The 24,351-nt window shown below is 42.2% G+C and overlaps 1 protein-coding gene across 6 annotated transcripts in view; it reads right to left on the bottom strand.

Annotated features, from left to right (window-relative positions):
- The window catches only part of arhgef12a (Rho guanine nucleotide exchange factor (GEF) 12a), a 38,553-nt gene that overhangs the window by 2,543 nt on the left and 11,659 nt on the right, over positions 1–24,351 (bottom strand). For 2 of the 6 annotated variants that reach the window (XM_019887686.1, XM_019887687.1), the window contains exons 2-37: positions 20,582–20,602; positions 18,367–18,458; positions 16,596–16,661; positions 13,648–13,746; positions 12,609–12,658; positions 12,366–12,423; positions 12,109–12,278; positions 11,891–12,010; positions 10,250–10,357; positions 9,960–10,091; positions 9,699–9,797; positions 9,468–9,596; positions 9,284–9,382; positions 9,135–9,177; positions 8,737–8,842; positions 8,515–8,652; positions 8,378–8,410; positions 7,861–7,975; positions 7,666–7,771; positions 7,388–7,591; positions 7,172–7,310; positions 6,724–6,756; positions 6,491–6,642; positions 5,767–5,913; positions 5,586–5,671; positions 4,879–5,004; positions 4,642–4,756; positions 3,480–3,580; positions 3,306–3,383; positions 2,570–2,645; positions 2,327–2,494; positions 2,154–2,241; positions 1,856–1,933; positions 1,598–1,692; positions 1,323–1,520; positions 242–472 (exon numbers count right to left, since the gene is read on the bottom strand). In XM_019887686.1, the coding sequence (XP_019743245.1) occupies positions 242–472; positions 1,323–1,520; positions 1,598–1,692; positions 1,856–1,933; positions 2,154–2,241; positions 2,327–2,494; positions 2,570–2,645; positions 3,306–3,383; positions 3,480–3,580; positions 4,642–4,756; positions 4,879–5,004; positions 5,586–5,671; positions 5,767–5,913; positions 6,491–6,642; positions 6,724–6,756; positions 7,172–7,310; positions 7,388–7,591; positions 7,666–7,771; positions 7,861–7,975; positions 8,378–8,410; positions 8,515–8,652; positions 8,737–8,842; positions 9,135–9,177; positions 9,284–9,382; positions 9,468–9,596; positions 9,699–9,797; positions 9,960–10,091; positions 10,250–10,357; positions 11,891–12,010; positions 12,109–12,278; positions 12,366–12,423; positions 12,609–12,658; positions 13,648–13,746; positions 16,596–16,661; positions 18,367–18,458; positions 20,582–20,602 (3,899 nt within the window). The remainder of the gene's footprint in view (positions 1–241; positions 473–1,322; positions 1,521–1,597; positions 1,693–1,855; positions 1,934–2,153; positions 2,242–2,326; positions 2,495–2,569; positions 2,646–3,305; positions 3,384–3,479; positions 3,581–4,641; positions 4,757–4,878; positions 5,005–5,585; positions 5,672–5,766; positions 5,914–6,490; positions 6,643–6,723; positions 6,757–7,171; positions 7,311–7,387; positions 7,592–7,665; positions 7,772–7,860; positions 7,976–8,377; positions 8,411–8,514; positions 8,653–8,736; positions 8,843–9,134; positions 9,178–9,283; positions 9,383–9,467; positions 9,597–9,698; positions 9,798–9,959; positions 10,092–10,249; positions 10,358–11,890; positions 12,011–12,108; positions 12,279–12,365; positions 12,424–12,608; positions 12,659–13,647; positions 13,747–16,595; positions 16,662–18,366; positions 18,459–20,581; positions 20,603–24,351) is intronic. The other 4 variants (XM_019887688.1, XM_019887689.1, XM_019887690.1 and 1 more) reach the window with 3 other exon arrangements.

The following is a 24,351-nucleotide window of genomic DNA, read 5'->3' as shown; positions in this document are numbered from 1 at the left end:
TTCCCCCCCCCCCCCCCCAAATTGCAGCCTTCACGATTTGAAAATTGGATTCTACTACATTCTCTTGAAATCATGTTTAGTTTTCCAGTAAACTTGAACTGGGAGCGGCAATAAACAGCTGGAAGCAAAAGTTAGGCCGTTTTTTTTTTAAAAGAACATTTGACTATCTGCCAAACTGGTGCTTGTTGTGAAGTTCACCGCCACTATGGCTAGCGTTACTGAGATGAGCGAGAACACTCACCATAATCTTCGGGGGAATCAAAGAAGCCCGTGTCGCCGGAGCCCAAGTCCTGCGTGGGGTCCTCCGTCTGGGAGTTGTTCCTCTCCGAGCCGTTGTGGACCATCACACGTTTCTCGATTGGCGTCCTCAGCGAGGTGGTCCTGAGGAGGCGAGCTCCTGTGGACCGCTTGGTTCGCTCGACAGCCTCCTGCGACATGAGCTGTGTCACCAACACCTGCTTCAGCGCTGACACTGCCAAGAAAAGAGTCATTTTAGTTTCAAGCTCATCTATATTGTATCGCCTGTAACATCCAAAAGCAAAGGCGTACCGTTTGGATTTCAATGACAATTTTCTGAAAAATATGACACAAAATTGGAAATCTCTCAAGACTTCATCTGAAGGGTGTGTTGCTTTCCTTTGGGCCTTTTGCTGTTTCTTTGGTAATAACACCTCAAAAGTGTACCGGTGAAACCACAGAACAAGAAATTGAATGCATGCTTCTGGTTGCTTAAATATAATATGCGCAATATCAATTAGATCCATACGTTTATTTTGCCAAGATTACCAAAATAGGATGTAGCTGACAATAAACTTCTGGTATGGGTTCATGACAGTGTACACGCTAGATGCATTGATGATTAATGATCCTTTAAGCGTGTGTGCATGTGTTTTTTTGAGGGGGTGTGGGGGGTCTGTCTTTGCAGTAATTATTTGTTAGCCAGCTGCAACCATCTCTTCATGCTTTTATGAATGCCCTCACCCAAGTTTATAGTTTAATATTACAATGTTAGTTGAAACATTGAATGTACAGTTAAAGGGTTTTTATGATAGCAATATAGCAATAGTTTTACATTAAATCAACTATAATATTAATATTATCTACTCGTTTTACAACAATCTATCGGGATCTAGTATAAGAGCCGGCGGATCTGAAATTCTGCCTTCTTGATGTCAGAGTCACAGAAGTATTGTTGTATGGTCAAAATATTAAAAACTCAGTGTGATGCAGTACGAAACAAAAAAACTGGAAAATGTGATCACAATACTAAGCCTATTGCTAAATCAATAGTGTAAATGAAAACGTATTTTTGGTGTGCTTACATGTTTTCAGTGCTTCATCCGCTCTAGAGGGAAACACATTAAAGGAATCTGTGCTGCCATCTTCGGTCCCTCGGTATGGGAGCTCTGGATCCACAAAACCTTCCTCCACCTCCTCGTCTTCATTCCCTGCCTCAAAAGGATTGTTAGCGGGAAGAGGGCTCGGAGCCACACGCCTCACAGCCGGACTGCTCTCTTTATCTGAGAAGAGAGTCAGTGATAAGCTTTAGCCAAAGGAGTACAGTGATGCTGTGAAAAAAGGGTGTGGGCCTCGTCACCTGTGGACTGAGTGCTGCCAGTGGATGTACGGTCTGGGTCTTTACTCAGTCGAGAGACGCCATCTGTGATGATCTCCACACCATCTCGCTCTCCACTGGCAAACAAATAAGGCCACAATACATGTTATGATACTTACTAGACGAATGTCTGTGTCATAAATGGAAAAAAAAAAAGTACAACACTGATGTTTAAAATATGACGAGGTTGTCAACTAAGAGCAAGGCATTAAATGACTTAAGATAATGAACAAAACATACTCTGTCTGAGGTAAAGGTATGACACTGTGGGGTTTGACTTTCATGGCTTCGGCTCTTTGCGTGATCAAATTCTGCCACCTGGTGGATGAAAAGAAAAAAGCACATCAACCTGAAACAATAATACAGTAAAATCAGTTGTTTTAAAAAAAAAAAGAAATACATTCTCAGCCTCTTTTTAAAGTTGAAGTAGATAATATTCAACTGCAGTCCCGGAGGTGGCGGTAACACATATTACAATGTGGTCAAGAACTAATAAGGACAAAGAAACCACAGACTGATTGATGAAACAGTATCGTACGTTCTCTGATCCGAGACAGTGGATGCCATCAGCTCATAGATCTGTGCACCGTTGTCAGACATGGAGAGCACGAAGAAGGACTTGTTGTCTGATGGGAGAGAAGAAGAAAAGTAACGCTGAAGTTCCTCCGAGGGGCACCATATTATGTTGTGAGAGGCGGCCGGCGAGCAAACCTGTAGCCACCGAGCGCACCAGCACAGTGTTGAGCTTGATGATGGGGCTAAAAATGTGCTTGGTGTCGGCGGTTCCCGCCAAGTTCTTGCTGTGACACTTGAGGATGAGACGCTCATCTTGTTTCTGGAGCAGGACCAGGATGTCCTCCAACAGGAGAGTGTATAGCTCTGAGAGGACACAGGCAGACAGATGAGATCAGCTGGTGGACAATGTGTGTGTTTTTATCATTTTACAAGACAAACCAATGGTCTTGTCCTTGTTCACTTTCCATGACAGTGGCCCCTCGTGCACCATTGTTTTCTTGGTTAGATCCAGGTTCTGATAGAGAAACACAAAAGAAATATCGGATCATTACTATTTGTAGTATCCGTAAAGCACTACTTTGTTTCAATTGTTGACAAGGTTCTCATTGAACTAACTGAAAGTATTTACACCAGAAAATAGATTGTAAATAATAGTAAATAAACAACTTTTTGAAAATTATCATGATATGCATCATGCTGGAAGAGTATAATGTATTTCTTCAAACATTGGCCTAGAGATGAATAAATGTCCAAAAGATAATCTTTCAATCAACTGTTGGTTGAGTCGTACCCTTGAAACAAATCAGTGGCTCTCCACGAACAGACGCCTCCATTTTTCCTTTTGGATAAAAGCAGTTACCTATTTGCATGCTAGTGTGAAGTGCTGACTGGTCCAATTCAAACTTTGCAGCAAACCAAAACAGAAGTGTCTAATGGGTTGAGTTTTACCAGCAGTGACACTGCCATTGTGAAGAAGTTGCGCAGTTTTGATAAGGTTACGTTAAGGAGGCATTTCCTGTGCTCCCTCAGTGTATAAAATTATATTGAGTATGTTTTTTTATTTCTCTTGGCAAAGACGAATCATATTCTCCAGCCTTATAGCAAGGAGTTCATTTTGACCTAAGGACTCAGATAAGGGCTATTAAAAGTAAAATGGCTCATACTGCCATGTCACCTTTAGCTCCAGGATCATTGGGTTGTCCGTCTGCTTCAAAGAAGATAGGTCCAGTCTTCTCTGATAGTCCTCTAGCCTCTGCAGTAGGGGATATAGAAAAGAGTTGTTTTTTTTCTTTCAAAGCAAGAGCCACAAGCTGACAGAAAACGTCTGATGAATGGAAAAAAAAAACACCTGCTTGTCTTCGGATTCTTTAACAGCCTGGTTGACATGATTGAGGATCTTTCGACAGCAATCGGCTGCCTGCTTCACCTTGTCCTTCTCCACTGCATCATCTGAAAAATAATATGACATTAGGGGTGAAATAGCGCCCTCTCTGGCATGCACCCTCCTATTAGCCCAGTGGAAATAAAACAGCTGGGCAATAATAATAATAATAATAATAATGATAATACATTTTATTTGTGGGCGCCTTTCTGAGTAGAACAGGATAAAACCTTTTTGTATTTTATCTGTAGTGCTTTCTTAGTGGGAGACCTGTACGGCAACGAACATGGGCGTGAGCGAGATGATAGCATGAAATAACGAGGGAGACATTTGTTGAATTATCCACCGCTGCTCCTGAACCATTAAAATCATAATCTCCCATACAAAGGTTGACTTTGAAATTATGGGTGCCACCTACAATGTGATTGGTTTCCAGAAGAATATGCTCTACAGCAAGGGTGCCCAACCTTTTTTGACTTTTAAAGCAACCAACCTCCCGCAATCGAGCCTTTAACGCACACGCGCGCGTGTGCACCAAATGAGCAACAGCCAAAACAGGAAAAAAAGTAGATACAATAGTTTGTGAAAAGGAAATCACTGCGAACAAGAGAGATGACGCAGAAGCATGGGACGCAATTTTGCAGCGTGTTAAGTGCTATCGTACGTTAAAATGCTTCCCCACAGTGCTCCGGATTCCCATTCTTTGCCAGCGCCATCGGTGAATTGTACATGAAACAAACTATGAATGAGAATCATAATAATAATAATAATCATAATAAATATCACAACAGCTCTGCAATTGCAGACTGCTGACCACTAACTCCGGGTGACGTAGATAGTAAGTTAAGGTGACCTGCTTTTTAATTACATTTTTTTAATACCTTTTTGTGAAAGTGAAACTGATAGGGTGCTCAGGGTGCAGTGTGCACTAACATAAAAAAAAAAATATACACCAGTAATATTAATAACATGCACACAGACCCCCCCCCCCCCCCCCCATTTCCTCTACACCCCTCATGGTCGACTTGGGACCAACCAGTCCGTGGGCTACCGGTTGATTGCGATCGACGTATTGGTGCTCCTCTACAGTGACATCCTTAAAGCAGTGAAAGAGCCACGTGCGATTGACCTGTGTACTTGGAGATGTTGTCCAACAGCAGTGGGTACTTGGTGAACCTCAGCATCTCAACAGGAATAATGTCCTTCAGCTGCAGTCGCCTGCACAATTGGTTACTTTGCGCCTCCTGAGAAGCACACCGGGTCCATTTTAGTACACCGAATGCAAATGGCTGTATGAATAATTGAGAGCATTCATACTGAAAGCCTCCTCGATGTTTACAATGAACGGATCATGTCGGCTTATTACCTGGATGAATGAAATGAAGCGCGAGTCTTTCTTCTGCTTGGTCTTGATGATCTCCAGAGCAAAAGGCTGATTACTGCAGAACGTGCCCACGGCTTGCTTGATCTTCTCCTCCTCTCCACCACTGAACTGTAAGTGCCCACACCGAGATGCGTAGGGACAAATACGGACAGACAGTGGCTCAGTTCATGTGGGTCAGGGGTAGTCGCCATGGTGATCGTGTTTAACCACCACATTGAGTAGAAACTCGGAGAAGGGGGCCAGGCTTAAGTTCTAGTGGCAGAGACATCTTACATGCAGACTAGGCCCTCGGGAGGGAGCGTTTAGCCTACTTATGCCCTGTACAGACATTTTTGACAAGTTTGCCTCCTGACATGTGGGTAAGCTACATCGCATCCAGCGCTCATTTGGCGATGCGCTTAAGTCAGCCAAATGTGGGTCATCGTTTAACACGACCACTCATTGAGAAATGAGCTACCATTACCTTTTCCGAAGATGGTTTTTTTTTTCAAATACACAGTTTAAATATTTAACAATGAAAGAAAACAAATCCAATAGTTGTGTTCCTGAGTACTCAATCCTGTCAAAATGCCCACACGAGAAAAAAAAAAAAAATCCCTTGGGTTTTTTTTTTTTTTTGCCGTCAAGCAATTTCACCCAATCGGTCGTTCTGTAAAGCGAAAACATATCAATGCAATTTCTGTACTCACCCAGGACAGCAAGTCATCTCCTATCTGATCAATGACCGACGACTCATTTCGCTTCCGAACTGCTGCCATTTGGTCCATAATGGAAACTGAATTGAAAAGCAGCAGTTAGTCAGAGTGCGTGCAGGTGTTTTTTGTGTGTGTGTGTGTGTGTGTGCGTGAGTGAGAGAGAGAGAGAGCGCACCATGTAGCTGGAGAATCTCCTCCAAGTTGGCAAAGATGTTTTTGATGTCGACAGGAGGCAGGATGGCATCTTTTGAAAGCTTCTGGTAGAAGACGTGATCCAAAACTCTCAGCATCCGCACGTGTGCACGCTCCGTGTAAAACAGCTCTAGAAATGTGAATTAAAGAAAATAAATAGGACAACTGCTACGTGGTTTAGGTTCCATTAACAGTTTTTTTAATATACTTCCGCTTCCGCAGTAAGTGAAACGATCTTGTGGGGAGTCAACAAGACTCAACAATAATATACAGAATAAAGTAATCTATTAACTGATGTGAGACTTCATGATATTGTGAATTTGAAAATGTTATTTTTAAGATTGTCCGTACAGGGAAACATATGTGAGAACGCAAAAAAAATGAAGCAGCATAAAATGTAGAGAAAATACTGTACAGTGTTGATAAGTTTTATGTACTGTGAATGCCCTTAGAGGACAGTAATTGCCAATGTATGACATTTTTTAGCCAGTTCTTATGTTGAGAGGGAACAGAAATAAAGTGATCTCAATAAATCATTAGTTTTACTCCATCCTTCCCGGAGCATGTCCAGGTGGGTTCTAGTGTTCGGGGTGATGTCAGACAAGTAGGAAAAAAAAAACAAATATAGCAAGGGCTGCATTAAGTGAAGTTCAATATTATTTTTTGTGATCAAGAGAGTCAGCGTATTTATAATACTACACCCTCACCATTGATAACTTCCTGTCTCTTGATTTCAAGAGGCCTGAGACCTGCTAGAACCTCGCGTCCCACCAGCTGCTGCCAGTTGAGGGGGTCATGTTCCGAGTCTGTTCCCTGGTCGTCCTCACTCTGGACATCAATAGGACCCAATCCCTCGAGCCTTGCAGAGAGAATAAAATGGGCCATTCATTGCAAGCACTTCTAGGTTTTGGTTCTTAAACAGCAAGAAACATAACCTCACCTTCTGATGGCCTTTGGTGTTCCCTCGTGCGTTCTACAACATGAACAGAGAGGCGAGTGATCAATTAGCAGTGACCTAGCAACTCGTGCAGGGGGAATTATAATACATTCCAACAAAACACATTTACTCAACTAGGTGGGCTATATTAAAAACATCAATATCTTGTGTTGGTCAACATAGATGTGCTGTTGTAGTATGTTTGTTGGTTCTGCTTTGCAGTAGACGCTGCACTTTCTTTTTTAAGTGTGAAATTATCCCAACAATTTGGACATTATCCCTGTCTTTTTACGCATCCTTTCCTCCTGCCAGCTCACTGCCATAACACAGATAAAAATGATCTTTGCAAAGCTTTGAAGCAGAACTTTAGCGTAGACACTTGATCAACTGCAAATCACTGCAAGTGTTAATAGTAAAAAGCTAATTGATGCCATTGTTAATGTTCAAGAACCTGTCAGTTTCTCTGTCATCCTCTTGGAGTTGGTCCAGGCTGTAAAGGTCAAAGTGCGATGCAGGGTATGCCAACCCATCGAGGGGGTCAGACTGAAGACCGTCACTCAGCCTGGTGGGGCCTGAAGTTGGAGTCCCACCTGAAAGTCAAGAAAGATTTAAAAAAACAAAATCTCACTCGCTCCTTCTACTGAAACTCACTGGTTCGTCAGCTTACCTGAGTCTGTGTCTCGGCTGGCATCGGAGCTGAAGGTGGTGCTGTTAGGAGATGAGGTGGTCAGCGATGTGGGGTGTGTGAGCTCAGAGCCCTCGCTGGATTGGCTGCTTCTTAAACGACCCCCGTCTGTTTGTTCGCTGGCCCCAAGACTAGGCTGAGACAATTGCTTCTGAGGCTTGGGCCGACCGTCGAGGGCTTTGCCCACTTTGTGCAAAGAAGAGGGCAGTCAGAATCTCAAAAGGCTTCTTGAAGTGAACACGTGATTCTTAATATCTCACCTGAAGCTGCTTCAATGCGGCTCGGTCGACGCTGAGGTCCGAGGATACTAGGAAACCTGGGCTTCTTCACCTTCTCTTCGCCATCTTTTTCTGTCTTAATGCTTTTCTATTAATAAGGAATTCATACGGCAAAAGAAAAAGTCAGGACAATGTAAAAAGGAGTCCTGTTAAAAATATCGTAGCTAGAGACCATACCTTAATTTTAGGAAGAAAGTTGATCCTGACCCGTTTTGACTCTAGGCTGCGGGGTTCCTTGACCCTCACTCCAAGGTGCTTCATGTATGTATAAATGACATACTGCATTGTAGTGCTGAAGAAGAAGAAAAAAAAAAAGTGAACCCAGCCTAACCAGGATCTTGTGATCTTGAGCCAATATTACACCATATGTCACAGCATGCCATCTGGGAAGTGCTTCCAACATATGGTGGACCATGGATAGTTTCAATCATTTACATTTTTAAATTATTTAATCGAAACATATTGTATCTATTGCCTGTTCAATTTCTTTTACATTTTTTTTGTTCTAAACACAAGTGGTTTCTCTTGTACTTATTTTGAAAGAAAAAAAAATCATGAGTGCTGCAATGCAAATGTTGAAATAACGATAAAATGAACTGCATTACTTCACAAATGATTGAATTCATAAGTGATCCTGTTTATGTATGCGTGCAATACATAAAAGTGCGTGGTCCAACCATTGCAATCAGCTTACCACTTCTCCTCCTCTGTCGTCTGAGCGGTAACCCTACAAAGACAAATATTTCCGAGTGCCCCATTGAGTTTCCACTCATGTTTATGACCAAGTCTATTAAGGAGTTTTCATGTTGCTGTGTTGATTGCTTCACTTACAGGATGTCCTCTATCTTGGTTATGATGTTTTCAGCATAAGAGCGTTCACGCTCGAGGGTGACGCGATCTCTCACACGTTCTTGGTCCAGCCTTCCCAACTCCACTTCAGCAACAGTTAGGCCCATACTGCGCTTTTGTCTGCATGGAGAAACATTTAATGTGGGTGGGTTGATAAAAATAAAAAATCTCTGGAAAATACATCAATATTGGAACAAAGTCTACCTGAAATCCTCAAGGTTCTTCTGAATGTCAGGGAGCAAAGAATCCTGCAGTGCTTGAACATGTTGTCTGTTTATTTCCTCGGGGATCAATTCTGTCCGCCGCCGATCTGTAAACACACACATTTCACATTTGTTGAAGGCCTAAACGACATTTTGTGATATGTGCAGATAAAAGAGGCAATTGAAGTAAAAAAAAAAAAAAAAAAAAAAAAAAGAAATGCTGGGTTGCTTTTTCATTGACAAACACTTCGGTGGGAAGTGTGCGCTACGGCAGGTGAAAAGCACTTCAGATGACAAAGTGTAGTCTTGTATTAAAACAGCTGAAGTACTTGAAGCTAAAAGAGCAAATAAAGAGCACCATTTCTTGCGTATAAACAAAGACAAGGCAGAAGAACTGACCAAGATCGGCAGAAATTGATTCCGGAACTGGCACTTTCAAGTGCTGAAAGAAAAAGGATAACAGTTAAATACCCAGACTGATAGCAATAGTCAAACTGCATCATCATTTTCTGCCTGGGTTCACTATGAAGAAAAAGTTCAATGCTTACTGCTCCGCGATCAATGAAGAAGGTATGGAGGTCCATAAACACCCGTCTGGTCTCTTTGGAGTTGGTCTGCTTGTACAAGTCAGCATAGAGGTAGCACAGCTTGGGACACACACAAAAACAAAGAATGAATAACACAAACAAAGATCTCAGACTGAATCAAAACAAAATTTGTTCAGGGTCATACCACCGGAGCAGGATCGAATTGAGAGATGACGTGATGCATGAAAGCTGCAAGGTGGGCGGGCCGAGATTTGAGCTGCTCAATGCTGGTAAAGCGGTTAAACTGGCCATTTGTCTGCAAGAGAAATGGACCCTGATGTCAAAACAGACACAGAGTAATAAGATGTAATACAATCTATTCTTTGGAGGGCAGCAGTTAAAAAAAAAAGTGATGAATATCAATATAGTAATATACCTGCTCATGGTCAGAATCAAAATAATCATCCTCAGCTCCAATGATATGTGAGATGAGACGAGAGGAGGGACAGCTGACGTTGGTGGGAGACAAAGAGTCCTGGGGAGGGGCAACACAGTTCTACATTGTAGATTTAGCGCTTTCTTTTAAGAATCTTCTGACTACTGTGTTGGTGGAGATTATATTGTACTTAAAGGGGTCAGACAATCAGACTGAAGCTCAGAGAATTGGGTGAACGGCGGAGATGTGATGTAAAAGTACCAGATCAGTGGCATCTTCCGTCCCCGGGGAGTGGCAGGAGTTGAAGCTGTTCCTGGGTGTGCTCTTTGGACTTGGGCCGGACAACTGCCTCTGGCAAAAACTCTCTGGAGAGACGAGTCCAAATCCAGAAATCTGGAGGTAGAGAGGAACATAACTTTCCACTCACAATCAACCCGATATTTCCTTATGTATCAATAGTGAAGCACATATATTGAGGCACTGAAATCAGAGAGAAGAAAAAACGTTTCCACTGTTGTTATTTTTTGGTGTCGTCAGTGAGACCAACTTACAGGTGTGCTGCTGCTCCAGGACAAGTCAGCACTTTGGTCTCCCGCTGCGAGAGTGCGCTCCGTCTCAAACATGCTACCATCATCTGCTTCTCCACCTGGAGCAGCCTCCTACACGGCCACAGAGACATTTGTTTGTGAATAAATAAAACACATCGCAACAGGATACATAGCGAAACGTCTTCAAAAACACAACAGAAAAAGACGGTGCTTAATATTTCATAAGACGGCACAAACACAGCAATGTAGACCACGAGGCACAAGTGTGTAAGGGTGTATTTTCACCAGAAAAGACCTTCGGACCTCATTTTGTTTTTGTGTGGTCCGCATTTACACGGTACTTTTTGCAAGTGAACTATATTCTAAACACATCGAAGCGTGTGACGATCGGTGCTTGCATTGGACAAAAATGACTAGGGCGGCATCCAAAGTACAAACCCAGAAATGGAGGAAAACATGCAGTTCCTATGTGCTGCAATCTTGCTCTGCATTTTTCTGTTGTTATTAGAGCTGCAAAATAATTTTCAGTGACAAGAGCAGCTCATTCAATGCATGTTTTGAAACAGCGTCGCCGAATGGGTGCAGTAACCCGCATGAGTGCTGCTTGCTTTGACCCACAAATGCTGGCAGTGGCGTGGCTAAACAAAAGATAAAGGCTCACGTATAAGCACCATTCACTACGGGCTAATATTTCCCATGATGCCAGGCTGTGGTGGCTTGTTGAGACCAAAAAATCACTCATATGCAAATCGTCAGTGGTCTGTTTTAAGACCTGCAACGAACCACACCGAGTCTGTTTGGAAGCGCAGCGAAACCACCTCAACAAGTGAGGGTCTCGGTCCGGTTGTTTGGTCCACACCAGGATTCATTGTGTGTATGAACGCCTGCATAAAAGGACCTGACCAGCATGAGAAACAAACCCCTGTCCGTTTAAAGTGGACCAAACAATCCAAGTGTGAATACACCCTAACAAACCATATTTGCTCAAATAGTGGACTGCTCTACTCAGAGATTCAACGACATCAATTCACGAATGCTGTACCTCAAATAATCCTATTGTCAGGAAAAAAGCCGGTGCCAATGGCTGACTTCCCTTGACATAATAGGCCAGGGGGGGGCAATCCCAGTCCTGGAGGGCCGCTATCCTGCATGTTTTCCATCTGTCCCTGTTGCAACACACCTGATTCAATTGTTCAGGCCTCGACAGAGCTTGCTTATGATCTGATCATTTGAATCAGGTGTGTTGGAGAAGGGACAGATGGAAAACATGCAGGATAGCGGCCCTCCAGGACTGGGATTGCCCACCCCTGTAATAGGCTCTTAAAATATGAATTATCATGACTTAATGTGGAAAAAAATGAATAATAATAATATTTAAAACTATCTATTTTTTACACTACAACAGACATTCAGGCCAGTAACCAACCCTAGCGATTACATTAGGTAGCATGGTGGATAAAGACGCTAAGGGCACGACAGAGCGGCTTTCCACAGAAGCCTAATCCTCAAATAAGATGAGGATTAATGTTTGTCAGGAGTCTAAATGCTCTCCACTGATTCGTACAAAGATCTTCCAGATGTTGCTGGTAAGTCGTTAAGTCCCTTGATACCTTACTGTTTGTTTGTAGGTGTGATCTGTCCTACCTGTGTTGCGCCGGTGGCCTTGAAGAGCTGACCCTGCAGCTGTGGAATGTGTGTTTTAGCTTCCTGGTTGTCTTTCAGTAGTTTCGGGGAGGTGTTGCGGCCGTACTCTTCCTTCATCGCCTGGACAGCAAGGGATGTACAGTTCAAACAACGCAAGCTTTGAGAACTCTCATTTCGTACCTCCATGAAGCATATTAAGGAATTCGTAAGATCAGTACCCATTGAGGTGTGGAGGTGAGGCGGTCATGAGGACTGTACGGGCGTTCTGCTGCAGGAGAGTTTGGGGAGGAAATAGTAACTCCCAGCATTTCAGACTCAGCTTCAGACAGGGGGATCTGGGCAAGACCCGGAGGGCGGCCCAGTACTGTGAGGGCCACATATGAGCCCGCTAGAATAAGCAGAAATTCAGTTTAATTCAAGCATTACTGTTTCAATACTACAGTGAGTGTTTAAAAAAAAAAAAAAAAAAACTTACATTTGATCAGCTTCACCACTTCAATGTGGTTTGAATGTGTAACAAGGGTTCCATTAACCTGAAACACACCATCAGCATTACGTTGGAAAGAGGCATGCAATTTTCGAAACAAAACATTCCACTCTGAGGAAAAGCAATGACTCCCCAGAAGGTGGCAACATCCAGCCTGTTCAGACATTGGGCAAGAAGACAATCGGTTTCACACAGTGAAGGAGGGAAAAGTGTTGCGGATAAAAACACTACCTTGATGATCCTGTCTCCTGTCTGAACACCTGCCCGCATTGCAGCGCCATCTGACAAAAACACGGCAATCAAAGCATTAAACAAATGTCTTAACATTCCAAAAAAAAAACTATGCCGGCAGATCAAAGCAGCAATTTGAGTATCACTACACTGCTTATGTTTTGTGAAGGACCTGTTTCACAGCTCCACCCCAGACAAAGGATTCACATACAGAAAGAGACAGGTTTATTGCGACTCCTGTCAAGCTGAAACAGTTTTACTTCTGCTGACTCGCATGAGACACCTAAGTGCTCGCAAATGAAGCCTCAAATGAAGCCTCATTGATTTGCTTCACTTTTCGAATGAACAATACTTAAGTTTGCTGTGTGGTGATCAGTGGTGTGTGGCTGCATGACTTCAGATTTCTATTTAAATTGGCACTAATCGATTTAAGTCGAATCGAGGTCAGTTCATCGCAGATGATGTAATTGAAAAAATATTTCAGTGTAGCTGTACAATAACAAAACAAAACAAATCACGGCCGATCGGAGTTGTGGCCATAAGGTGTGACCGGTGCCTGTCATGGCGGCAACCCCCGAACCCGCTGTTGGACACCACCGGCAGTAAGGGATCCCGTCAAGCTGAAGGAAGAGTCCAACAAGGCCTTTATCGACTAGTCAACTAGTCTATACAAGCCCTAATGTACAGTGCATCAAAACAATGCTTAATTATCCAGATGGGACTGTGTGAGCCTCTTTAAGTGTTCATTCAGAAAGCAAAAGCAGCCAAACAAAGAGAGCGATGACAGTTTTCTCTCAGTAACCTAACAACAATACACATCGTCCTTCGCAGTTAGCAACACACTGAGTGACCACAAATATCCAGTCCAAGGCCTCTGTTTGAAAGACTCCATCTGATAATGCTGCTCATATGTAACTACTCAGACAAACAGACAGCCCGCGGCTTCGACGGCGCCTCAAGGACGTCAGTGGCGGCAGCGGCGACTTCCCTGCGGCAGTTATAGTTTCAAAATAATGAGAATTGTCAAGTCTTGTGTCACCTTCTTTGACGAGCTGCACAAACACCGGATTGTCCCCACTGACTGTGAGCCCAAAACCATTTTCATCTTTCTGAATGATGACACATCGCTGGACCAGACCTGCAAGTGAGAGAAAAGACATGATATAGGGAGAAAAAGAAAAAAAAACTAATCTTTAAAATTATGTGAATGCAAAGTCACATATTTATAATGTTTCAATGGGAACATTTTCTGTGGTCTCGCTTCACATTTGAAATGCTATTTTTTTTTCTTCTGAGTTGTCTCACATATGCAGCAATGAATCATGATGTAGATGACATTGGCTTCAGAAGCTAGTTGCTATTATAACTCATTTTTAAATACAGTACCCTCATTAAACATAATTCAAGAGAAGACATTTGCATTTGTTGTTTGGAGGATGTCTGAAAGTGATCTTACGATTCAGACAAATCCGGCTTGTTTTCTCACTGTTTTAAAGGGGAAACGAATCTTCCTAGGTTCTTAATGCATGGTGTCATTAGCATGGCGAGAGGAGATTAGCGCTTATCTAACGTCTGAGTGATAGTGACTGGACTGACAGGACAAAACGCACAGAAAAGTCAGACAATCTCAGGAATTTCCGAAGGATCTACACCAAACTAAAAAGCACGCTTTGAACAAATAATATTATTTGTCGGGGGCGGCATGGATCAGTGGTACAATGTTAGACTATATTGAAGTGTCCTTGAGCAAAATACTGAACCCCCAATTGCTCCTAATACTGTCACCAGTATGCAAATGAGGAAACAGTGTAAAGTGCTTTGAGTACCAAAGGTAGAAAAACGCTAATATAAGTGACAACCCATTTACCATTTCCTGAGAAAGTAGACTATTCAAAAGTGACCTGGCGTGTATAGCCTGACCCTTGAACTCATTTCTTTTTGCAGCTGAGATTTCCTCGCCATTGTCGCATCAACCAGAGTTGAATGGATCAATAAGGGCAGTGGTGGGTTGGGGGTTTGTTGAGTGGAAGGAATGGGAGCTAATAGATGTAGGGAGGTTTGGAGAAGCAAAAAGCCCCAGGCGAGATGGGAATGGGGGTGGGAGGGGGGGTTGCAACACAGCTCTAGACAGGGCTGAGGGGGCAAAAGGGGGAAGGAGAAAGTAGAAAGCAGAGGTGTCAAAGTGATTCAGCCATATGGGCAAACTAGCTGGTGTGAATTTACCTCTAGATGTTGATCTTACGCATGTGTTCCATTCTTAACAGCGTGTTATGGGTCAGGCTTTTAAAAAAATCCTGACATGTGGGAGTGCTGACATCGTCAATGAGCAAACTAATCCATCTATGATAATGCATTATTCAGAGGCCTGAACTGATCTGTTATTGGCACCCTTTACTAAAACATTTACTGGACATTTAAAACTAGTAGAACACACTGAAGCCTATGCATCATAAAATAAGAAGGTCAAGGGGCAGGGGGACCTTAAAAACCCCAAATGCAGTCCTGCGACAAATGATTTGTCAAAGTTTTGGAATTATTCCCAAAGCAAATAAGCAGAAGAGAAATAATACAGATTGCCCTGTTGAAGCTTTATTCATCAACGCTACTGTCACACACCTGGTGAAGGGGCTTGTACAATTGGCTGGCTGTTAACTTGACAACCCGTTAGCCAATCTGCGTGATGAGTGACTCGGCATTAACTCCGGCTATCGACAACTTGTGCGTGTGTGTGTGTGATGAATCGCCTTATCATATATGTTTGCTTTCTTATCGTTTGTTCAACAAAGTGATTGAAATTCACCGCCAGCTGTGTCTATCCTTTCACTTTATCTTTCTTTTTAAGTGTGAAATGACCCCAAACTTTGGACGCTGCCATCATGCCAACATAAAAAGGGAGCAGTGTGTGCGAAGACACTAACATTTGTCTGTGTGAAAAAAAAAGATTCCTGCCATTTTGCTCTGACTATTTTTTTTTTGTGTGTCTAAAGAAATTATTTGAGTTATTCAATGATGTTATGTCCTCAAATCGAACACTCTCTTTGATGAAGAATAACAGCCGAGGTGGAAAACATGGAGCCACAAAGTGCAAGTCGTCTCCCAGGAAGACAAAAATGGCTCGCTTTGTGGTGCACATTCCAGTTCCAAATGAAAAACTCCCAATGTTAACGATGAATGAGCAGGGTGTAATTCAAGTTGCAGTCGACTCTAATTTGTTCCAACTTTTTCATCTTCACGAGGCTGACTCATCTCCGGGGCTACACGCGCTCAACTCTCAAGTTACTGCCGCATCGTTCTTTGGCTGGCATAACAGCAAAATATTGTCACCTTCCTAAAATAATGGCCTCAGCCATTTTTTTCCAGTAAACATGAAAAACTGAACCGAATCCAGTACTGATTATATTATATTAAATTAATAATTTCATTGTAGAGGAAGGATTGAGTGATCTGTTTAACCAAGGATGGAGCTGATTTGAGCAGAGGGTGGCCAGGATCATGAAACGTTTCAGGCAAAAAAAAAATATTATTATTTTTTTTTTTTGTCAAAATCTGACCTCTACCACTATTTTACGAATATGACGTGACAGAGTAGTACAACTGTATTGTACTTTATTATTATATGTATTTCTTTTCTGATGTTTTTCCTACTACCTCCTCTTATCAAGGTTGGGAACAACAATAACCCAAAAAGTAAAGAAAAGGCAAAACGTGCAGTTTATCCTTGGATGCTCACTAACTGGTGTGTTCTAGTGAGGTATGCTGATGGCAATTCAAGTTTTTGTGCAATTCTCTGTTGCCTTTTTGCACAGTCAGTGTTGCATTCTAATTTCCAGGTGTCACCGTGTGCCGAAAGGCTTCCAAATAATCCAGTTTGAGTAAGAGTCAAAAGTGCCGTCTTCATCTAAAAGCATTTCCACACCAGCATGTATTGTGAAAATGTTAAAGCATGTGCAGATGTCACACCAGTCATCCCAGCAAGAGCAACCTTACCACAGGACTCAGGCTTCCCCTCTGCTAGCACACTGCTGCTGCCACTCTTCTGCACCACCAGAGCTTCTGCTCACAGCCCCCAACCATGCAGACAGCATGGCGCACGCACACACACATACACACACACACACACACACACACACAAGGAACACAAACCAACACAAGAGAAAGGAAAGACACGAAATAGAAAATCATGAGGGAGAAAAACAATGAGAGAAGGAAACAAATAATCTCTAAAAAAAAAACGAAAATAAATGAACACTTCACAATGGCTTGGATACCCAGACATTGAACTTCATGATTTGAGATTGCATCGTCCTCTTTGGACAGTTGAATACACATAATACAAACACGCGCAGAGTTTAAAAAAATGTCCAGATTGTTGATGTTTAGTATTTTATGGACTTCAGTCTTGTCTGCCTGTTCCAAGATTACAACCAGATTAGATTGGCGTCGCATTGGATTTGATAGTACACGTGTCATTTGGCACGTAGGCCTTTTTGGTGTCACATACACCAATTCTATATGTATTAATGGTCACTTTTTAACACGTAGGTATTCTAAATCACTCCCCACCCCTCCAAAAAATGTGTTTTTCACAGGACAATATTTTCCATTGAATGCAATGTATATGTATGTTTTTAAATTATTAGATTAAGAAACGTACTCAGTTGACAATAAATGCATAAATATGTGTGCTATTTTTTAGAACCGACCTCATTAACTTCAAAGAGGCAATCTTTAGTCTTCATCTCTGCAAGCAGCCAATCAGATTGCAATTGCACATGCCATGATTAGAAATCCATGGTAAAACCGTCAAAATGGTAATCGGCCTAATGATACTGAATCTTACTTTCGGAGGAATAATTTGGTTTCAAAAGTCCCTTTAATCGTTGTGTTGACTGGAACACATACACAACAGAGAAATACATAATCTGATAGGGCTTTATATTTCCGCTTCACTGTAGCAACTGCATTTTCAACTGGCTAACTAAAATGTGGCTCTTAGTCTGTGAAGCACCGCCAACAGGCAGACAAGCAAGTGGAGACTGTTGGGAACTTTCAGAGAACACAAACTACTCGTGCTGTTGCATCATACAGGGATAATCCATCATGCATTGAAGAGGTTTCCTTTTTTTAGATGTTTTGATTACAGAAGCTTGAGTTGCACTGCGCAGACGGCTGACAAAAACCACAGAGGGTGTTACCATACCAAACCGTTTATTTTTTAATCTTTCTTAACCCGAAAAATCTGAAGTGTGTAACTGGTTTAGAGGCTTTGTCCGCATTTTTAAATGTGCACTGAGACCACCCAAGCTTCACAGGCTCCACAGTTGCACCCCCCTGATGTAAAATGGCAAGGGCCAAGCAAGCATTAAACAACCCAAGCGGCTGCATAGATAAAGAAATTAAAACGTAACAGGAACCATCTAACTGTGTTCTATTTGATCAATTTGAAAGAGACAGACTATTTTCAAAACACATTCAGACCAAGAGCAGATAAGATCAGACCACACTAGTCAAAAGTTTTCAAAGACAACATTGAGCATTCGGAACACACACAACCTTTCAGCATCTCAGCTGCCTCGCGCAAACTGTCATCAGCGCACGCTTTTTTTAGACCGTGTGTTTTGTGGAACAACACAGCGCGAAAAAGATGGGACACACAGTTATGAACAATGTAGTTAGATGAAGCGATGAAATGTGAGAAAAGGGGCAGAATACATTTCAGAAGGAAAGAAAAATAGTTCGCCTATGAGTAAGACATTACCTGTCGGGTCAAACTCATTAGAGGGAAGTGAGGTTTTGTCACTTTTAGGTTTCTTGTCCGGGGGGTGGTCTTTACTGAGAATGCTGCTGGTTCTAAAATAAAAACAAAACAGAAAATCATTCAAATGGTACAGGGGCAATATGACCTCAAATCTTTAAAGGTATAAATTGGATCCTTTCATCGTAGGGGGGAAACCAAGGAACACCCGGGCCTGACCGCAAAGAGTGACAATGTTGAATGATTCACAGCTTAAGTAATTGTTACGGCTCTTGTAAAAGCGCTGTACAAATCAAGGTGAGTTGAGTTGAGAGCCATGAAAAAAAGAGAAAAAAAAAAATGAAAACAAGTGGGGAATCAGGGGCGGGGGAAAGAATTTGGGGGATTCCCCCAGATGTGGAGGTCTAAGGGGTGTGCGTCTCTCCACAAAACACGATTTGATACGGTTTTTGATATGTGGGGTGCAAAATGATTCAAAGACAGTTCAATTTGAAAGTGGAAATATTCGATTCGAGACAGTGGGTTTACGAGTCGATTGATTCCTAATGGTACGGCTCAGTTTGAGAGGGTATAATGCAATCACTTTTTTGTTGTCCTTTTACATACATTTCAATGAACTTGTCTGTACTGTAAATGTGCCATTTCCTTCAAAGATATCCCTCTCTAATAAAACACGATTTGATACGTATCTCAGTATACATTTTGAGTGGAGCTATTCAATTCAATGTATTCGCATCTCTGACATCAACAACATTTTCTGATTCAAATATTTTTTTGTTACAACCCTAGGAGGTTCACTGTATGCTGCGATACAAACTGTCTTAACGATATTTGACAATAAGTGTAGCTCATTAGGGGAGACGCTTTGCATAAAGGGATGACAGAGTTAGCTCACTAGCCAACTGCTGCTCGTCGCTGATGTGAGGCAAGTTAGCTTCGCGACTATCATTGCAACGGTAGCTCCTGAGCAGCTGTGAAAGCAGGCAGGAGGAATGACTGTTGGAAGTACATGCACGTTGAGTCTGGCAGCTCCTGCAGCTCCGCGGTCAGACGAGCTTGAATCCATTTTCATACTCTGACAAATGTGATGACGTAATCAACAAGCGCTATCACAATTGGTCAGTAGAGTCCAAGTCTATACTGTATGCCAAATTTTGACCATCTACCGCAGATACACCGCAGACCCCTAATCAAGACAAACTATGAAGAATAGAAGAATAAACACCAAAGTTACAGTGTCAGTAAAGGTACCCCAGTTTTTCCATACATGTAAGTCTAATACATAGAATGACCATAGCAATAAATCAAACGATTATTATATCATTAATAATTTGGTTGAGCCTGAAAAAATGAGTGCACTACTTGGCAGCAGCCAGTAAAGGCGAATATTTGGCTGAACAACAACATGACGTCAGCTCTGGCACAACTGCTACGGGAAGCATTGTTGTGCTCAATATGACACTGGCATGGAAACAGGAGCTCTTTCAACGTTGAGAGATTCTCTGATTCACTTCAAAATAATGAACAGATCAACGGTTATTAAATTGTTTGTTACCACTGAAACACGGTTTTGGGTTGCTTTACATCTTCATTTAAAAGTGTTTAAATTGCACTTGAGTGACGGTGCGTTACCCAAAATTTCCAGCAGAGTTAATAAAAGGTGTTTAGATACTTCAAATCTGGAAATCGTAATAGTTACTTATGATGCAGATGCAGCAAGCTAGACAGGATTTAAGAGAGGGTTTAAGAATGAATCTGCCACACAGAAGCAGCGATTATTCACTTCAGCACTGACGATAATGTGGATGAGTCACAGCGAATGTCTCATGCTGTATAATGTGACAGCTGAGAGGACGTGGTGGCGCTCTGCTGAGCAAGGCCAGAGAAAGGACTTTTTCCTAACAAGAGTTGCCACACGGCCACGCACTGGCTTGGACCTCTGCAGGCCATGTATGGTTGTTGCCGCCTATGCCGGCCCCAAATGTGAAAGGCCAGTGTTCTGCTCACAGTGAAAGGCAGTGATGGGCCACACTTAGAAGAGGGACTCCTTTGTCCCTCTGTGTGTGTGTGTGTGTGTGTGTGTGTGTGTGTGTGTGTGTGTGTGTGTGTGTGTGTGTGTGTGTGCGCGTGCATCTGCGTTAGCTGAGTGGGGGTGGAGGAGGGCATGTTTAGTTTAAGCTCAGAGGACTTTTGCATTGCAGCGCTCCAAGATTCTTACCGGTTTGCTTTCTTGGGACACCTGTGGGAGAGAACAGAAGAGCCAACATTAATATCTCACAATGGTGACCTCATCATGATGATTAAAGCAAAAAATGTGACGCAAAGTGCAAAACGACATACAGTTCCCTGAGACCCACATAGTGGTAAACACGAAAATCCAGATCAAACATCCGAGTTCTTGAGTGGCAGATTAAAGCATTTTTCCAGGTCAAATTTCCTCTGTCTCACAGATCACTTCCCTATCTGTTTGTGTGTGTGCTTGCACACACGTGCGTGTGCGCGTGTGTGTGTGTGTGTGTGTGTGTGTGTGTGTGTTTGGGTACCATCCTTGACGTCACAACTCAAGCAGTCCTACTACTCGCTCCCACACCTTGTTTTGATGCATCACAATGTAGAGATCACATCATTTACTGACACTGCCAAACACATCTGAATAGATTGAAATAAATGTCTTGATATCAAAGTTGTAAAATCGACTGAGCCTCATCGTGGTTGCAGCCATAATAAGAAAATTCGGCACAAGGAAATGGTGCTGTACCACCTACTAATAGCCCTAAGTGAAATAACAGGTGGTGCTGGTTGGTAATTGTAATGACCTTTTTCTATGACTGAGACCACAAGTGACGCGCAGAAGGTCATTCGTACTTTACACTGTGCCTGCAGTGCAGATGCGGCATCTGTAAAGCTGAACTTTACAATGGAGTTTAAAGGGACATCATTTCAATACGAACCAAAAAAAAAAAAAAAGAAGCCTAAAGTGTGATCTGAGGTGAAGAAAGCCTTGCTGGAAGTATATGTGCAAATCACTTTTGATTGGCCTGTCTCGAACAAAAAGCAATAACTTTCAAGTTATGAGAGTTAAAAAAAATTTTGAAGTATGTTTTAAAGCAACATCTGGAAAGGTGTGTTTTTTTTGCAGTAATGTTTTGTGGAATTGCAAATATCCAATGTTTGACATGAGTATTTAAATGCATTTGTACATTCAGTCCAATGGCCTCATCCCAATTTAGACAATCTCCACAGTTGATAAATTGATACCTAGGGCCACTACATGAATTATATAAATACAGCCTATTGCTGATAGATTATGTACAGTCATAACGTACGTTTCAGATTTTTATTTATTTATTTGTTTTTACAAATGAGGGTGAGCCTTGTTTCCCAGTGTATAGAGCAGCCGAGAGGTCAACATCTATATTGTCGAACTGTTGAAAAACTGACCATTACGCTACAAAACAGAGGAGTGAGAAAGTACACATTTCAGTCTTCATGACTCACGAGCAACCATTAACTCTCTTTCTCCTTAGTGACACTATGTCCCATTCACAGATGTACTCGGCATCTGAATGGCCCGTTTATGAAAACGCTTAGGTGTGTAATAAGTTCCAGAGACTCCGCGAGAGTGAGCGATCAAGAGAGAGAGCAAGAGAGAGAGTGAGAGCGAGAGAGAGAGATCGAGAGAGAAATAAAGAGATGGATAGCGGTACATCACGACCGTTTTTGAAAATGACTTTTATTGTGATATATTTTTCCCCCCCATATCGCCCAGCACTTCTTGCTGGAATGATAAAATAAAATTTCTTTCAGTTGGCAACACTGAAGACAAATTGCCGCTTTTGTTCGCTTTCACTGTAGACGGGTGTGCACATCAAAATAAAAGCAGCACATCCATGACATTTTAATTTGACTTCAGAAAGGCTGCACACTGTGGACATGCTGGATCTGGCCTGCGGGCCCCACTTTGCCCAGACGTGCTGTAAGTCTAAGTTCAAACATGAGTTTGGTGAGTCGGGGGTGGAAAAAATGAGCACCAAACAACAACCTCTGGTGCTCGATTGAGAACCACACTAAAATCATTACGCGCAGCCCTGCGTATTGACGTTTCATAGTATTGGGGAAATCATCTTAATTTTCCACGAGGCACAAATATTGGAGCAAAATTGTACCACTTCCGCATTAACGGTGAATTGTCTGCCTCACAGACAACAGTGCTCCGATGTTACGTTTCCTCATAATGACTTTAATACTCTAATGAAGACGGTAATGAGAACAGAGATGCTCACGAGGGGAATGAAACAGGATGACAACATGAACAGGATAAGATGCACACTGAGTGATGGGATCTGATTAAATTGGATTTTAGATCCAGCTGCCTGTTTGTTGTTACTGAAAGACAGAGAAGTGACCTCCTGACATGCGTTTACAGTCTCTGTTCTCACATGGTCTTTCCAACAAGAGGGGAGGAATATATCAGGATATAGGTAAATTGATATCATCATAACGATATAACACAATGGAGTATATTTTCAGTGATTCTAACAAAATATACAACATACCGTGACTGCTGAGTTTTTCTCACTTTATTTTGAAGTGACATGCTGTATCGAATGAAAAATGCATCCGGTAGTGCTGCTATATTCAATTAGGAAATGGAAAACAGATGCACGGTAGCCAATATATTTTTGCACAAATGTAGAAATTATTTTAACCAAGGGGCATAAAAAATGTTTCTGACAGAAATTGCCCCCCAAAAAATAAATAAGAACATGAGCCCGATTGTAGTGTAGTTGTGAAAACGTTTTCATGTGTAATAATATACAATACTATATCCGTTAATTTTCTGAATAGTTCACCCTCGATATTAAGATATTTCTAATCCTCTTGGGCCACTCCTCCAAATCATTTCTTGTTTAGCCGTGTATGTAGCACTATTTTCAAAAATTTTCTCACCAAACCCTTCTTACTTTCTTGGGAATTTCTCCATTGTGAGACGAATACAGGTTTTATTTTTTCTTATCTTCTAAATTGCCTGCTATTTTGCTGTTCAAAGAAGGATGTGCTCTGCTTTAACGTGGTTCAAGTGAGACTTCTGTGAAAATTAATTCCGTTCTTTCACGATACCATGAGGTTAGGTTAGCAATTTGCACGGCTTCTCTCCCTTTCCCTTTGTGAATTAGTTGTCAAAATCCTTTCATGAGAATGATACTTTTAGGAAGTGTAGCTTATTTGCTGCCTTGGGGGCTGTGATGACTGACTTTGGAGCAAAACCACACCGTGTTGAGCTGAAGTAGTACCCAGCCGAGGCTCGTTGCTAGCTAGCTACTGAGGCTTAAGTCGAACCAATCTCGCCTTGACTGACCGACTATGCGAGTTGGTAATGTAAGCAGCGCAGTGTAGCGTTTTGTGATGGTCACCATCATTCAATTGCTATTCTTCGTGTTTTCATGAGGCTCAAACCGCCAAGCGGGAGAAAAGGTGACAGAGTCAGAAAATGGCGGGGTGGGAGGGCAGAGTGGGAGTGTGAAGGTGGGGGGTGCTCATGTACTGCAGCGGGCCTGGGCTTGAATGCTCCATTGAGGTTTTGGTGTTTTGATGGAAAACTGTTGCCCGAGCTAGGCCAACATCAGCAACGGTGGCAGCAAGGGAGACCACGACTAAACCAAAGTATGAAGTGAGGGAGTGAGCGAGTGAGCAGTGAAGGGAGGGAGGGACGATCAACACCCTTAAATTTTGTGAAAGAATATCCCAAAACGAAAAGGAAGGGAAAATGGTGAATAATGAAAGAGTACATGAACAGGGGCAGGATTCACGGGGAGCCCTGTAGGTTCCTGTTTAAAGGATAGCACACACACAATAAAGCTCAACACATTTAAGTGAACTAACTACTCAAAATAAGTTAAAAAAAAAATCAACCCCTTTAAACTGTATTCAAGTGTTATTTTCCAGGCTTTTTCCTCACCATGTCACTGTTGTACAAAACAGCACCGA

The sequence above is a fragment of the Hippocampus comes genome, unplaced genomic scaffold (assembly GCF_001891065.2).
Source record: "Hippocampus comes isolate QL1 unplaced genomic scaffold, H_comes_QL1_v1.1 scaffold6, whole genome shotgun sequence".
NCBI classification, from domain to species: Eukaryota; Metazoa; Chordata; class Actinopteri; order Syngnathiformes; family Syngnathidae; genus Hippocampus; species Hippocampus comes.
The sequence above is the reverse complement of the archived record's forward strand: the minus strand, read 5'-3'. Positions and strand labels throughout refer to the sequence as shown.